Source organism: Carcharodon carcharias, chromosome 15 (assembly GCF_017639515.1).
Source record: "Carcharodon carcharias isolate sCarCar2 chromosome 15, sCarCar2.pri, whole genome shotgun sequence".
In the NCBI taxonomy this organism is placed as follows: Eukaryota; Metazoa; Chordata; class Chondrichthyes; order Lamniformes; family Lamnidae; genus Carcharodon; species Carcharodon carcharias.
Genome location: NC_054481.1, coordinates 21,889,403 through 21,905,520, shown reverse-complemented (window position 1 = coordinate 21,905,520; position 16,118 = coordinate 21,889,403). Strand labels below are relative to the sequence as shown.

At 44.2% G+C, this 16,118-nt stretch overlaps 1 protein-coding gene across 1 annotated transcript in view; it reads right to left on the bottom strand.

Moving 5' to 3' along the window:
- caskin1 (CASK interacting protein 1) overlaps positions 1-16,118 on the bottom strand; it is a 651,886-nt gene that overhangs the window by 31,786 nt on the left and 603,982 nt on the right. The window contains exons 17-18 of the mRNA XM_041206678.1: positions 13,910-14,062; positions 12,410-12,511 (exon numbers count right to left, since the gene is read on the bottom strand). Of these exons, the coding sequence (XP_041062612.1) occupies positions 12,410-12,511; positions 13,910-14,062 (255 nt within the window). The remainder of the gene's footprint in view (positions 1-12,409; positions 12,512-13,909; positions 14,063-16,118) is intronic.

Here is a 16,118-nt window from a genome sequence, read left to right as displayed (position 1 = left end):
TACCTCTGTAACCTCCTACAGCCCTTCAAAAGCTCTGCGTTCCTCCAATTTTGGCCTCATGTGCATCCCTGATTTAAATCACTCCATCATCGGCAACAGTGCCTTCAGTTGCCTTTGGAATTCCTTTCCTAAATTACTCTACTTCTCTCTTCTTCTTTCAGACACTCCTTAAAACCTACCTCTTTGTCCAAGTTTTTGGTCGCCTATCCTCATCTCACCCCCTATTTGATAATGTTCCTGTGAGACACCAGAGGATGTTCCACTGAAGGCGCTATATAAATGCAAGTTGTTGCTGAGCTCTTCAATGGCAAACACACACATCGAGCATAAAATGGTTACATCTCAGGAATTAAAATGAACTGTACTTTTAGAACAACGTGAGCACATTGGTGGAGACATGCAGCTTTAAAAAGGGAAAAAAATAAATTGCCAATAGATTTATTTTGTGTCTGCAAGCCAGCTAACCACTGAAGTAGGCACAGAAAGTGCGCCCACAGCAAGCTGAGCACAGAAACATGCATTACAAACATTCACACTCCTTTTCACAGGTACGTAATTTATTTATAGTAATAAATAAGTGTTGCACATTTCTGCAGATGCTGGGAATTTGGGACTTTAAAGTAACATCTGTGTAAAAATGCAGTCTAATGCACAATAGATACCATGTAGCTATTAAAACTGAACTCAACAACAGAGATTCAGATGATAAGGCTGGATACACTGATCCAGTCAATCAAAGCTTTGGCAACTACTTCAGGGTAAGTGTATAGATTGTAGTTTGCATATTAGTAATTAATTTGCAATCTTCTATTCTCATTTACAATATACATGGTGTAACAATGTAATTTCCTTCCTCTAATTGTACTGGCAAATTGTATTAAGAATGTGTTAATCATCAAACTTTAAAACAAAACATCTAGGTTTGACAGTTAATGCAAAATACTATAGTGCAAGTTACACAAAAGTATTTATTTATACATTTTTATTTCCTTGAGATGATATATTATTGCTTTTCATGCTATGCAAAAGAAACACTATTCACAATCTTCACAAATACAAAAAAGCACATTAAACACACAAGCCACAAAATGCAGATATCTCTCACTCACACATGCAGGAATATTTCAGCAAATTAAATTATCTTTTTCAGATTGCATTCCAAACTTTACCTCTTTTATTCTGGAAAGTTGGGAATAATTGAAGCCCCCCCACCACCACTCCCCCCCACCCCTTACTGAAACTGTGATTCCCTAAATTTCAGTCGCTTGTAGTTTTTTTTTATTACCGTATGACCACTCACTGAGTGATTATCTATGGAATTGATTTAAAATCTCCCATTAGAACCTCAGCAAAAATATACAGCAGCTTTAACTCTAGATAATAATCCCCTGAAGTACTTTGGGCAGAAACCATTTTGGGAATGGATAAACTGACTTTTGGTTTGGTTGTAACTTATAAAACAAATGGCCCTAGTTCATTAAACCACACCCATGACACAAAATGGCAAAATAATGCTGACCATGACAACAGCCCTATGGAAGTATTGATCTTTTATCCATCTCTTTGGGGTTTATGTCCTCACTTTCTGCTCAGTAAGGCACTCCACCAGGAAAACAATGGAATTCCATTCTGATATGCCTTCTGACCTGTTATGTTATTATCAACTATAGCTTATGTGGACAACCAGTGATTTAGGCCACCAATTATTCATCTCCACAGTCAATGTGCAATACGAAATTTAGTTACAGTACGTTAGCATAATTGAGAGCTTTGGTCATTCAGATAATCAGCTTTTATTTTTGGCTGGTTAATTCATCCAACTCAAAAGGAAAATAACAAGGACAGCCTCTGAATGGCCAACACTGAGCAGTGTGGTTCCCAAAACTTCCAGAGAGCAAAAGCTGGGAGAGAGGTAAAACAGGGTTGGACAGCATTAGTCCAACTATCATAGCACAGGGCAATTTTTATTCCGTTTAAGTGCTTTACTTTTTACAGATTTATAGGTATGGCAAGCTTTCTCCATTATGTCACCTTCAGGAGCCACACAAAAGAAAGATGTACAGTGTGTTATAAATAGATACATCTTAGATGCATTTACTATTAGCAATAGGTTGATAACAATGCAGTTTATATCAGAGGCCATGCTGTCTTAGAGACTGTTGCTGTTAGATACTACCATCTTTCAAATAATCAAAAATAAAAAGTAGAACGTGCACATTTAGATACAACTAATTAATCAGCCTCTGGAACCCTGTTGCCTCTCTAACTGGGTAATCCTGGTAGCAACAGAATGACTAGAAGAAAATTTGGCCATAGAGTTGAAGGAGTGTTGGAAGATCAGTTGTGTTGTCCTCTGTCCTCTCCTCCATAGGTGTGCCACTTGGGCTAGAAGAGGATGAGAAAGAGGAGATAGAGTGAAACTGGGCTAAAAATGGGGAGATTATTGTACTACTAGGAAACTGACTAGCAATCGCAAAATTGGGAATTGAGTGATGGCCTATCCACTAATTCCAAATGCTAAAATGCATTATTTGCATGGAGTCAGGTGTAAATCCAGCTGACAGTGGAATGTGAATTGAGTGTTAGTAGGCAATCTTGTTCAGCAGGTAAAGTGATGTTCCTGCAACAAGTGCACATTCTACCATTTAAACAAAATTAAAATCTGACTGAGAAATCTTCAGTGTTGCTTCCTTCATTTCCAATATGAAGCTGGTGCTGCAGTATCTGTACAGATTTATTTTCAATTAATCTGGTAGTATCTTGTTTACGGCACAGGATATAAGTCTGACCTACTTGTACAAAGAATCAGCCCAGAATTCACTGATTAATAATAGCATGTGAATGACACAGGCTGATATTAATGTATAAATGGTTCAGCAACAGTGAGGAACAGAATCCTGTGAATTGTGAATTGCCACAAGTTACTGGACGATTTGCACCACTCTGCTGCTAGCTTCACCAAAACAGCATCTTGCCCTCAATCTCCCCATGAGTTTCATGAAGTTGCTGCATCTTCACGTTAATTATCCATTAAACTCACCACAGAAAGTTAAATCTAGTGATGAATAGCATAAGAACCCATTTAACGATGTGATAATTGTTAATGATTACCATTCAACCTCTCTGGCCCAGAAAGTGAACAATATAAAGTGCGGCATCTCAATCCTTCAGGTAGTGAATTGTTTTTGGAGATTTAAAAGATATCAAGTTTTTAAGTTTAACTTCTCTCCCTTTTTCTTCTCATCTTTTTTCTCTTAAAATGATTTTTCTTTCTCTTTATTTTTCTTTCTGTACCTGATTTGACATTGGTGTTGCACCCTTCATTTCAGCCTCCTTCTAAGTTTATTTCTCAAACCTTAAAATTTCAATTGGTCAAGGAGATAGACCGTTGGTCCCAACATTCATTAATATACCACATTTCCCGTTGTCATTACCACACCGTTATTAGCTCTCACTGTCAGGAACTTTGTGGGCAAAAGCTTTTGAATTGAAGGGCAGGAACATATTGAACTAATAGGGAATATTATGAGATGTCCCTCTCCAGCACATCCTGGATCATATGTCTGAACCTGATCTACCTGTGCAGTGTATAAGCATCTGAATTTGGTCCGATTCTACAATTTTAAATCTCTGATTCTGACCCATTTGTATTTTGTGTAGAACTTGATCTTTAACACTTGTTGAATTTCAAATATCGATTCCCACATACAAGCATGTCTAAAGTATTTTTAAATGTAACATTAAATCCTAGCTGACAAGTGTTTGTTTTACAAGTCTTTAAGGTGCTTTATTGATATGAAGACTGCTGTGAATAATTCTTAGCAAGTCTATCTTTAGATTCTTATCCTTAAGAACTTATGTAATTATCAGGGAAGGCAACCAGTCAAGCATGTATGATGCAGGTTGCAAGGATAAGGTTCCTGATCCTACCTTGATTTACACTCCAGGCTGCGGAGACTTTGAAGAATCTTTCTGTGGGCGATTTAATGCTTGGGAGGGGAAGAGTTCATGAGGGTGCAGATTGTGCATGGTCTGTGGAAATGGAGGCTTGTTGGAATGAATGAACTTGGTTGAATGTTTCTCTTCTTACATGCTGAGATGAAGAATGAATCAAAACTGAGCAAAGGCTGCAAGCACCATCAATACGGACGATGTTAAGAGTCGCAGGTTTGTAAAAGGGAATGAGCTGGAGTATAGTCTCTTATGGAAAAGGCTGCTTAATATCTATTGACATAATAACTGAGGAGCTTCCTTGCATAAGTTATGTATCTAAATCCACCATAGCTTACCTATACTTTAAATTTTAGCTCTCAACATGAACAACCCAGGTTAATGAGTAGCTCTTTTGTTATTCAAAATATTAAGAACAAGTCTCAGGTTGGCCGACCTCATTGAGGAACAGTATTCACAGCGGGCGCAGCCTGGGGAGTTGCTCACTGGAGTTCCTGGTTTTCCATCCTTCCAGGTAAATGGATGTATATCAGGGACAAGAGAGGTTCCAGTGCCTCCTGAAATTAGAGTTGCCAACTTTGGTTGGGGGCATTCCTGAAAGTTTCATCATGTGACCTCAAACTGCCCCATCCCAACATTCACACGATTGGTCCATCATCCAGGTGCACTGTTCTTCTCACAGCCAATCAGAAAGGGAATGGACCCTTTGGTACCTGATTTGATTAATCTCGACTGTAAGGAAAACAGGCATCCTTACCCCAATCACCAACACTTTAAACAAAATTAATGAATGAAAACATTCACCGGAAATTAAAAAGGAAACATTTTTAACGACTTTTCTCCAATTGCTCACAGGAGGACCCAGGAGATTGGTCTTCAATTCCTGCCTGGAGGGTTGGCAACTCTACTTAAAAGTCACGTTCCTTGCTGGGAGTGCCTGATTGGGAAATCAATCCTATCATTTCACATATTGCAGTAGAAGATAGTGAATAACCCTATATCTCACTACAGTAATACATTACAAGGGCCTTGAACTGCAGGTTTCTTTCACATTTATGCTCAGCAGGTTTATTCGAAATTCTGTTCCATTATTCCTCTGAAGACTCCATGGGCAGAGTTTTTCCGTTGGTGAGCAGGGGGCGGGGCCCACTCGCCGACGTGAAAATGACGCGGGATGACATCGGGGATTTCCCCAACATCAACCCGCCTCATTTAAATATTCAGGAAGGCCGGGGGGGGGGGGACAGCGAAATCAGCTGTGTGCCCCCCGACCTGTCACTGGTCAATTGAGACCATTGACAGGGTAGTTAAATCAATTAAAGGGCCTGCCTGTCCAACCTTAAGGCTGGCGGACAGGCCAGGAGCCCCAGAGGGCTTCTGAAAAAACATGAAACCTCATCCACCGGCGGGATGACGTTTCATGTCGGTTTTAAAAATCTTTAATAAAGTTTCTGTGATATTTATTAACATGTCCCATCTCGTGAGACATTGTCACATGGGGGGACATGTTAAGGATTTTTTTATTTTTCTATTTTTAATCTTTCAAAAACTTTCAGCGCTCTCCCTGAGGCAGCACTTAGCCTCAGGGAGATGTGCGCTCTTTCGTGCGCATTTGTGAAAGAGCGCACTCTTGCTTTTGGGGAACCCCCCACCTCCCCGCTCGCATAGCGCTTCCCACTGGGCGGGCCTTAATTGGCCCACCCACTTAAAATGGCGGCGGGGGCCCGTTTCGGCGGCAGCGATCGGCTGCCCGCCCGCCGCCGAGCCGGTGGGGCCCACCTGTCCATCAAGGGCAAAATTCTGCCCCATGTCTTTCACCCCCAGGTCAGGTGCACAGAGATGGGAGATTTCCAGGCTCGGTAAACCCGACCTTTAAAAATGTCTGCTCATAGCTCAAATTTATGATCGGAGGGGGGGAGGTGGAGCAAGGAGGTGGGAGGTGGACAGGGTGTGCACGCTGGAATAGGAGTTAGGGTGGGTGGCCCCAGATGAATGTAGAGGCTGCCGAGTGCAGAGACAGGCTGGGGGAAAGGCCTGCCTCTGTGCTCCAGCACTGTGTTTAAATAAATAAAAAAAAACAAAAAACTCTCTTCCAGCCCTCACAACCACCTCCCCCCCCCTCCACCAAGGGTCCCTATTAGCCATCCATGCTAAGTTATGCTAATCCCTGCCCCTCTACCCACCCCCAATGGCACATATCACCTGCACCAACTTAGTGCCAACTCATGCCAACCCATTCCCCCCACAAATCACCCTTTGCCCTTACCTCCTCCATGCCAACTCACTTAGTCCCCTTGGGTACTTCTTGGACATTTGGACAATTCATTGGCAGTTCCTTGACAGCTGGACAGTTCCAATGAGTTTGTGCGTAAAAAGTACATAATCATGTTTAATTCGAACAATCCCAAGCCTCTCCCAGTTTCAGGCCTCCTCTTACCTGGTCTGCTCTGCACACTCCGGGATTCACACAGCTAGGGTTCAAAGATCAGTAATCAGTGGCAGCGGCTGGTGATTCAAATGGCCAGTTGCCTCCACAATTTGCCCATGCGCAAACCCCTGCCCAACTCCAGTCCTGCCCCCGCAAAGAAAGGAAATGCCAGGTTTGGGGGCGGGACTTAGAAATTTCAGCCATTTCCAGGATTTTCGCCATGATGGAGAGGCTCTGTGTCATGGCGAAAATCTGGGTCCATGTGTGTGTGCGATTTTCTACTTTGCTGACTGGGCTGTAAATTGACCGACATAATCCCCTGCTTCTTGCACCCATCATTTCAATGTTTGTTGCATCACAATCAGACTTCCCTCACCTTGACTCTAAGCTCCTGAATTCACTCCTGAAACCTCCCTGGCCTCCCCACCACACCCTCCCCCCCACCCCAACCCCCCCACCCCACTCTCTCTCTCTCTCTTTCCTTTAAGACACTCTAACCATCCTCTTTGACCAAGCCTGTTGATCACCTGTCCCAATAGCTCCTCACGCGCCTGTTCGTTACATATTATCTTGAAAGTTGGCAATCATTTCAATTCAAAAATCATGGTATACTAAGTGAATCTATCCAGCCTGTCATATCTGCAATCAAAGGCATATTCAGTACATCTCAGTGTTTACCCAGTAAACACTATTAGAAGTGTTAAAAACACATGTCGCTCTTTACCTTTGATTCTGATTGAACCAGTGTTGATATTCCATCTAAAGTCAGGTAATTCAGCAGGCTTATTATCAATGACTTTCATCATTCAAGCACACAACATTTGCCTCTGGTGAAACAATAATGGAATGCACACCTGCATGCTGTAGAGCTCTGCCCTTTCCTGCATGTAACCGTGATAGAGTATTAGAATTAAATGAAGCGAGTTCGAGGTAGCTCATCAGAACTCAGTGTACTTGGCTGTTTATACACGGAATAGGGTTAGCTGGCTGGAGGAGTTCATATTGGGACAATTACTTCCATCTGCACACATAGGGCAGAATCTGGGGGCGGGGCCCGCTTGTCGACGGGAAAATGACGCGGGATGAGGTCAGGGGGAACCCCCGATGTCATCCCGCTCTATTTAAATATTCAGGAAGCCGGGGGGACAGCGCGATCAGCTGTCCGCCCGCCGACTTGTCAATGGCCAATTGAGGCCATTGACAGGGTAATTAAAACAATTAAAGGACCTGCCTGTCCAACCTTAAGGCTGGCGGGCAGGCCAGGAGCTCCGGTGGGGAATAGAAAAAACATGAAACCTCATCCACTGGCGGGATGAGGTTTCAGGTAGGGTTTAAAAAACTTTAATAAAGTTTCTGTGATATTTATTAACATGCCCCATCTCGTGTGACATTGTCACATGAGGGGGACATGTTAAGGATGTTTTTTATTTTTCTATTTTAAACTTTCGAAAACTCTTAGCGCTCTCCCTGAGGCAGCACTTAGTCTCAGGGAGATGTGTGCTCTTTCGCGTGAAAAAGCGCACTCTGGCAATTGGGGAATCTCCCCTCCCCGCCCGCACAGGAGGCGCATAGCACTTCCTGCTGGACGTCACGCTGGGCGGGCCTTAATTGGCCCGCCCACTTAAAATGGCGGCGGGGCCCGTTTCGGCGGCGGCGATCGGCTGCCCGCCCACCGCCGAGTCAATGAGGCCCACCTGCCCATCAAGGGCAAAGTTCTGCCCATAGCGTTATTTTGCAGTCACATGAGAATTTTCTTTTCAAACGGGGTGCACAGTAGAAATCAGTGCAAAAAATCCTCAGACTGGCAGTAATACTTGCAGAGCTGCGTGGACTGGAGGGCACCTTCCCACTGCCAGCTGAAATGGGCGGGCGACTGGCAGAAGAGAATCCGACAGGCACCTTGGCCTGTCCTTTGGTAACCCAAAGCCCGTTCAATCCAATTGTCAAGCAGGTCTTCAAATAGAGAGCCGGGAACTCCCAGCCAGAATGAGGCAGCAGATTGTTTAATGATGTAAATCAGGGTTTACGGGGGTTCTGGGTGGAAAAATTGGCCCTTAAGTTTCTAGCCGGTGAAAGTAAAGTTTTCAAAACATGAGACCATGTCCAAAAGGTATAGAGAGAGGCTGCTGAGAGGAAATAAAGTACATGAAAGGTTTGAAACTTGTGCTTTAAGCATGATAATTTAGCCTCTTCCAGTATATATTCCAGAAATGCTCTGAATCACTTGCAATATAAATGCACCTGCAAACCTCAAGGGCCTAGACATTGGAATTCATTCCCTAGACCCCTACCTCTGTCTCTCTCCCTGTAATATCCACCTCTTTAATCAAGCTTTTCGTCATGATCTTCCTAATAACTCCTTCTTTGCTAACGCCAATTTTTATTGATGCAGTACCTTGGGACATTTATCTATGGCCTGGATTTTACCCTTGGCAGGCGCATGCGATCGATCGGTGGGCCCAGGATCGGCCGGGAATGGAACGCTGACCGCAATTGGCCCCCGGCCGTGATTTCACGCCGGCTGGCCAATTAACAGCCAGCCAGCATGAGAAGCTCAGCACTGCCGGGGTGGGGACAGGAAGAGGGCGGGCAATGACATTACCGTGGGTGGGGGGGGGCGAGGGCTGCGAGAGAGCTCCCTGAAGGCAGAGAGCTGCCTCAGGGAGCTGCAGACCTTCAGATGATTAAATAAAGATTTTAAAAGCTGCCATAAAACGTCCATGCATCACAATCAAGCACCTGAAAATATACCTAATGGAAATGCTGGACCCGGATGTTTATTTTTATCTTATTTCATAACGGAGGTTTCATCCTGCCCTTGGATGAGGTTTGATGGAAAATGCACAGGTCGCCTGGCCGATTGGCCCAGCCGCCAACCGTAAGGTTGGACGGGCCACGAAAAATCGGAGACAATTGCGCCATTCGTTGGCTTAATTGCCCTCTTAATTGTAGGCAGGTGCATGCCAGTGATATCAACTGCCAGGGCAGGCATGCGCCCGCCCATGGGACCTGAAAATTCTGCCCTATGTTAAAGGCGCTTCACTAATGCAAGTTGTTGTTGTCTTCACAGCACCATCATATGTGACCTGGGAACAAACCAAATTCATCCTCCAGCAGGTCAGGACGCTTCCCGAATCTGTTGGCATCTTGTGGCGTGAAACAATCTGTTTCTTCTCACCTCATACTGCTGTCTACATTCATATTTCTGCATGGAAAGCTTATCACAGGAAGAAAGTATTTTAAAAAGGATGGCAACTGACATCACTGGCTACTGGGTGTTAGCTTACCACACTGCCCTTTCATCTCTGTGGTCCAGTGGCACCCAAGTGAAATAGGTTGAGACACTGACAACTGCCACAATTAGGCCACAACCTGGGAAGGGCGCACATGATCCAAAACTGGTGAAGCTCCTCAGCAGTGCAGAGGGAGATTTCTCCTGTATCCTTGAACGCTGAAGGCAGGATTTTCTGGCCCCCATTGTGGCGGGATCCGCCATGGAAGACTCGGCGGCCTAGCCAAAAGTCCATTGACTTTCGGTGAGAGCAGATGATCCCGGCGGTGGGCGGGGCCAGAAATTCCCACCCTCGCTCTCTCATTTCGGGTTCCTTTTGCCCTGATAACTTTGAACTCGGTGCTGATCTTGTGTGTTGCTATGTAATTCCATTCTGCCTTTCCAGGCACCCATCACCTTCACAAAAACTGCAAGTTAAAATTGCAAAGTAATTAGCTGGCAAAGTTTGTTTGTCAATGCAAAATTTGTCGTGAAAATAAATGGAAATGGATAAAGGCTGTTTGCTGCTTGTCTTATTCCAACAGAAGGCTTGTTGCAGATAGTCCTTGAAAGTTTATTACAACATATTTCAGCTCAATCTTTCCTAGCTGCACAAACATAGGACTGAATTATACACCCCATTCCACCAAGGGCAGGTTGGTAGGCGGGAGGTTGTAAGATTGGGTGGAATGCTATGGCCATCGTTCCCAGCACCTACCCATGCGCCCTGCCACAATTTTACACACAGCAGGGAAAGCTTCAGGCAACTCCCTCACCCATGGGCAGTTGTGGCCCTTCAGTGGCCAATTAATGGCCACTTAATTGCCCATTCCCACTGTTTTTCCCACGGCAGGGAGAGGTCATCACCAAGTGTGAAGCCCGGGAGCTTTCACTACTCAGGCTGGTGGCGGGGGAGTACCTCCATTACAGGTCCCCTGGGCCCATCTGGGCCACCCCCGCAAGGTCTTTGCCCTCCCCCTAAGGTTTCCCCTCCCACTCTGGCCTGTTCACCCCGGCATTCCACTCTCCTCGCCCGCACTTGTCAGCCTGACCCTGGCGGTACACCCTTACTTACCTTCGTGTCTGGCTCCAGCGACAATCACCAATGGGGACTGGGTGCAGTCCCAGGAGTGGCCACCACTCCCTGTGGCACTGCTGGGACAAGGGAGCTGACAGCCATCTGATTCGCTGACTGCTCACGGACGCAGGGCTTGCTTGCCAGGTGGGGGCGGAAGGTCGGTCTCAAATCATTTACCAGCCTGACGGCTAGAGTGATGGGAAACCAGAAAGAGGATAGAATTCTACCCATAAGAACAGAAGGAAGCCATTAAGCCCCCCTAGTCTGTTTGCCAATTCAATGAGATTATGGCTGATCTGTGACCTAACTCCGTATACTCCAATTACAGTACTGAGCACATTTAGCAGAGCTCAGGCTACAAAGTCAACACCAAAACAATAACTTTCAAACTCTTTTTTTCCTCCAAAACAAATAAAATCAGGAAGCTTTTTAGTTTCCTCTAATTTCGCTTCATAAAGTTCTTTCATAAGAAACTTATATTTGTCAACATTGTATGAAAGAAAATACACAATCATTTGAGATTGAAAAAAAATGACCTTTCTCAAGTTGTGCTGCGCAATACTCATAACAGATGCATTAAAGATTTCAGATGGAATCAATCTCCCTGCTATTTTAAACTAAATGGGTTAACACTTTGATAAAACATCACGCCAGGGAGCATCATTCACACGACTTGATACCTTTGTTATTGGTATCAGACAGTGAGCAGAATTTTCACTGGGTTTCAGTGAGTGAATGGTCATTCTCTGGAACAGGCTCCCTAGGGAGGTGGTGGGAGCGGGTTGTAATAAGTCATCCAAATGCAACCAAATAGATTTCTTTCCGAAAATAACATTTTGGAATGCAGTTTATGAGTAATTTGAGAGGTGACATGTAGCGAGTGCAGCAAAGCTTTGACTTTGGATCTATTGTTCCTGAAGCTCTTCACCACTGGGGTTTTTCCTCACCTCGTGTCCGGGTCTGTTATAGACTAATTGATGGGGATTGATTACTGTGATTAGCTGATTAGTCAAGAACTCGGATATCATTGCAACAAACCAGGATGGTTGAAAGTGAACTGGATGGGCCTTGGTCTTTATCACCTAGTGATTCCTCAATGATAGTATTAGATAGGTGATATCAATTCAGGCACCTGCTATATATCTCTCCTGATCTTCTTTCCCATGAACTCAATGAAAAGTGTTTCTTCTTTTTTATTTCCCTCCATTTGAATGTTCTGCTCAAACGTGTTTTTTGGGTCTGTATTATATGTCACAGGGCTGTTAGCTGTTATGTGAATGGTTAGACACTTCTAGCATGCAGAGTAAAGCCCCTAATGAATTGCCTCTTTCAGATTCTTACTGATCTCTTTATTTCCCTTTTTTAAAAACAGTACATTTTACCTTTGTTTATTACTCATCACATACTTGGGTCCAGGAACCAATCTTGATTGCCAAAGATTTACAATGCAAATTAGATTCAAACTTTTTGGAATGGATGGGATGACGGCTGAGATGTGAGAAATGACTTTGCTTCAAGTTAGGATTGGGATTTAGGACAATGAGATGCTATGGATGGGTATTGGAGTGGTGGGGGGTGGGGGGTGGTTGTGGTGTGGTGGTGGGAGGGAGGGTCAAGGGCATACGGTCCACTGATTGTCAATGAATAGCCTTTTGATACTGAAGCATGTGGTAAGACTTACTGGTTGGTAGTTGGGCAACCACTCTGAGAGATTCAGCCGATTTATTTCAATGGCAATCTTTTTCCTATGTCCAGGTTTTGTTACTCCAATTGCTGTTAGATCCTAGAACACAGAGTTTGTTACAATTGAAGATGCCATTGGTGAACCTGAAACAATGGAAGCAGTGCCAGGCCATAGCTTACAATTACTAAGTTCACTTCAGCAGGTCTTCAAAATCTGGCCCAAAATGACACCCTTCCAGTGCAAACAGTGACTCGCTAAAAAGTTAGCTTGCACATGTTTTAACACAACAATGTGACAACGGCATGGTCCTGTCAAAAAAAGGTTCAGATAATTAATGCGTATTAAACGGAGAGCCTACCACCTCGGGGGTGAGGTTGCCCATGAATTTTAGGGCAACTTATCTGCAACTAGAAAATTTCATTTCTTCACAGTGCCTTGTAAAATGTTGGATGTGTTCCTGCTCAACGGCAGGGCACAATTTTAATCTAACTTGCCTGGTGGGAAACCCATGGAATCGGTCAGTACACCAGCTTTACACCGGGCACAACGTTACTCTCCATTGCCTTTACTTTCCTGTCTCAGTAAGTTAGGTAATAACTGCCTTCATAGTTTCTCAGAATGGTTCAGTGGATGAATGTCCCCTGTACCTGTCAGAATCTCAGGTTTAACCTCACTCTACTGAGTTTGCCAATCGATAGGATTGATACGAATGCCCTCACCATCCCTGGGCTAGGAAGGGGAAGAAACATCACCTCAAAATCCAAACTTCCAATTGCTATCCCATAATCTCTCCGAGAATTGATTGCGTGTGTGGGTGCAGGAAGAGGTCAGCACAGGGGCGAGGCTGTGCTGGATCTCCACTCTTGGAGAGCCTGCTGGCATTCTCCATCCAGACTCATGTCTAAAGACCATAAAACAACACTGAAGTCAGCATTTTATCCCTGGATTCATTCTAAGCTGGAGGCATCACTCAGTCTCCTTGAGCCTGTGAAACTGGGTCCTAGATTGCAGTGATTAAGATGACCACTACAAGGCCATTGTGTCATGGTTGGGGGTGGGTGGAGGTGGGAAGCATTTGGGTTGTCATTTTAACATAGACATCATGGCAGTGGGGTGAGGGGGCACCCATGGGTTCAAGGGCAATGCCAGTTTTACATCCTGCCCAATATTGCTCTCCTTTGACTGTAGGACCCACATTGCACCCGATCTCATTTCCCGAAGGGCAGGTTAAGATGAAAGATCTCCCATAATCTCAGATCAGTAGGTTAGGAAGTTCATGGTTTGTCTAATACTGGAATTGACGGCCTCTGGGCTGTATAAGACTCAGATTTGTAGTTAGGGGCTGGAGTAGGTTTTAGTTTTGTGTGATATTATAATTCCACGACTATCTAACACTCCGCTCTTTAGATTGGACTCTTGGGTCAGTCTTTGAGTGAGCTGTGTCAGTTTGTGGCTGGCTGGTTAAACTGAATGCCTCACGTTGTTAGAATGTCTCACCTTCGGGGGAGGTAAATCTGGTTTAGACAGACTCGCCCCTAAGACAGCACGCCTCCTGTTGATTGAGCTGTTGCCAAAGTTGTGGAGACGTCCATCGCTTGCTCGGCACTCACCCTCCCTCTTAGCTGAAGGAGGCTGAATGGAGATGGGAGCCTTTGAGAGGGAAAAATGGGGAAAGATCAGGGGTAAAACGTGAAGGAAGGAAGTAAGTAAGAGCAGACAGTTGTATGTAGGGTCATTGCCAAAGCAAGGTTAATCTAGAGGACTGAAGGGTGCTACTGTCAGGCTACCAGGCTAAGCTCGGTTTCATATGACTCTACACACAAAGTCCAGTGCCATTCACTCACAGCTTTTAATGGCTTTGCAATTTCATTTCCCTCTGTTCAAATTCTCTTTAAGTGTTTGGCTTCTTCATTAACCAGATATCCGGAGCCTTCCTTGCACGCTTTTAAAACTGTTAACATGTCCTTTCAGGGAAACTGCAGGCTTCAGACGCTTTCAACTCAATATGCAGCATAATTCCCAACATGAATTTGTTTTAACGTTTCATCTGCACAGGAACCATGAAGGCTTCTCCCCAGAGCAGCCACTTTCTGATAGCACATGGTATTTCTGGGTGATATTATTCTACTACCTGCTGCCTGGTTAAAATATATAGGGCGACTATCGATGCTGGTACAATAGGGCTTTTTCTTCGGATTCGCAGGTTTTTTTTAGCAATAGATTGGAATGAAAGATTGCTCATTTTCTTTGTATTAGCGGCTACCCTGCACTTCATTTAAAGCAAAACATGGAAAATTGAAGGATCTGCTTAACTTCAACATTGTATGGATCTGGAAGGTCCTGAATGCAATTCCTATCAGTGCTGGGTTAACTGATCTCAGCCAACATAACAGTCCAGACGCCACAATGATTCATGGAACCTGCATCCTAACAAAGGATAACACCTGGGGTACGTGATCCTCATTGCTACTGGGTAGACCCTGCATGTGGTCACAAGGCCAGTATAAGATCAGGCTCAGTTGTGTTCCTCCTCAATCTGACACTGTCTGCGAAAAACCCATTTTTTTGGTGCTCTGTACGACTCATTTTGATGAATCCAACATCCGTTCCTGGAAGCAAGCCTTCGAACTGAAAGCTGCACCTTTCCAGAACTCTGCCCTCGCAGCGATTGCCTGTCTGAAAGGATACACTTATAGTGGCTTGTTTACAATATCTGATGCCACAGCATGATCAGTAAATGCAGGGAAGTGATTTTGTCTGGTGGGAGAATTAAGAATGAGGGGACACAATCTTAAAATCAATGCCAGGGCATTCAGGAGTGAAACCAAGAACCATTTTTTTCCACACAAAGGGTAGCAGAAATCTGGAATTCTCATTCTCTAAAAGATTGCGGATGCTGGGGCAATTGGAGGTTTCAAGATTGAGATAGATGGGAGTTTTGTCAGGTAAGATTATCAAGGATAGTGAAGAAAGGACGTCTAAATGGAGCTGAGGAACGGGTACGTTGTAATGTAATTCAATAAAGCTGGGGTTCTGAATAAGGCACTGAAACAGCAATCCCCTCACTCTCTCCTCCACTCTTTCTGTCACAGATCTTCTGCAGCTAAACACCAGCTTTCAAAAGCTCAAGAACTCTTTCAGTGTTCTGTTTTTATTCTATAAAGTTTTGTTTCTACCTTTTGCTTAAATATATAAATATCCAGATCTGCATAATTTTTTTCATTCGCTGGCAAGGACAGCATTTGTTGCCCATCCCTAATTGCCCTTGAACTGAGTGCCTTGTTAGGCCATTTCAGAGGGCAGTTAAAAGTGAACCACATTGCTGTGGGTCTGGAGTCACATGTAGGCCAGGATGACAGGTTTCTGAAGGGCATTAGTGAACCAGTTGTAAAAATCTATCAATCATAGTTCCAGGTCACCATTACCAAGACTAGATTTTATATCCCAGATTTATTAATTGAATTTAAATTCCACCAGCTGCCATAGTGGGATTTGAGCCTATGTCCTGGGCCTACTGGATTACTAGCCCAGTGATATGACCACTACACCACCATCTCACCCTTTTGCTAGCTGTGATGAGTGATCAGGGAGATTATAAAATGAACAAAAAGCATCACTTTTATAAAAAGGGCATCCATGCCTATCTATGATTTATTTGTGATTTGAGGACCAGCAGACCCTGGATTTGTTTTTTTGATTTAAAAAC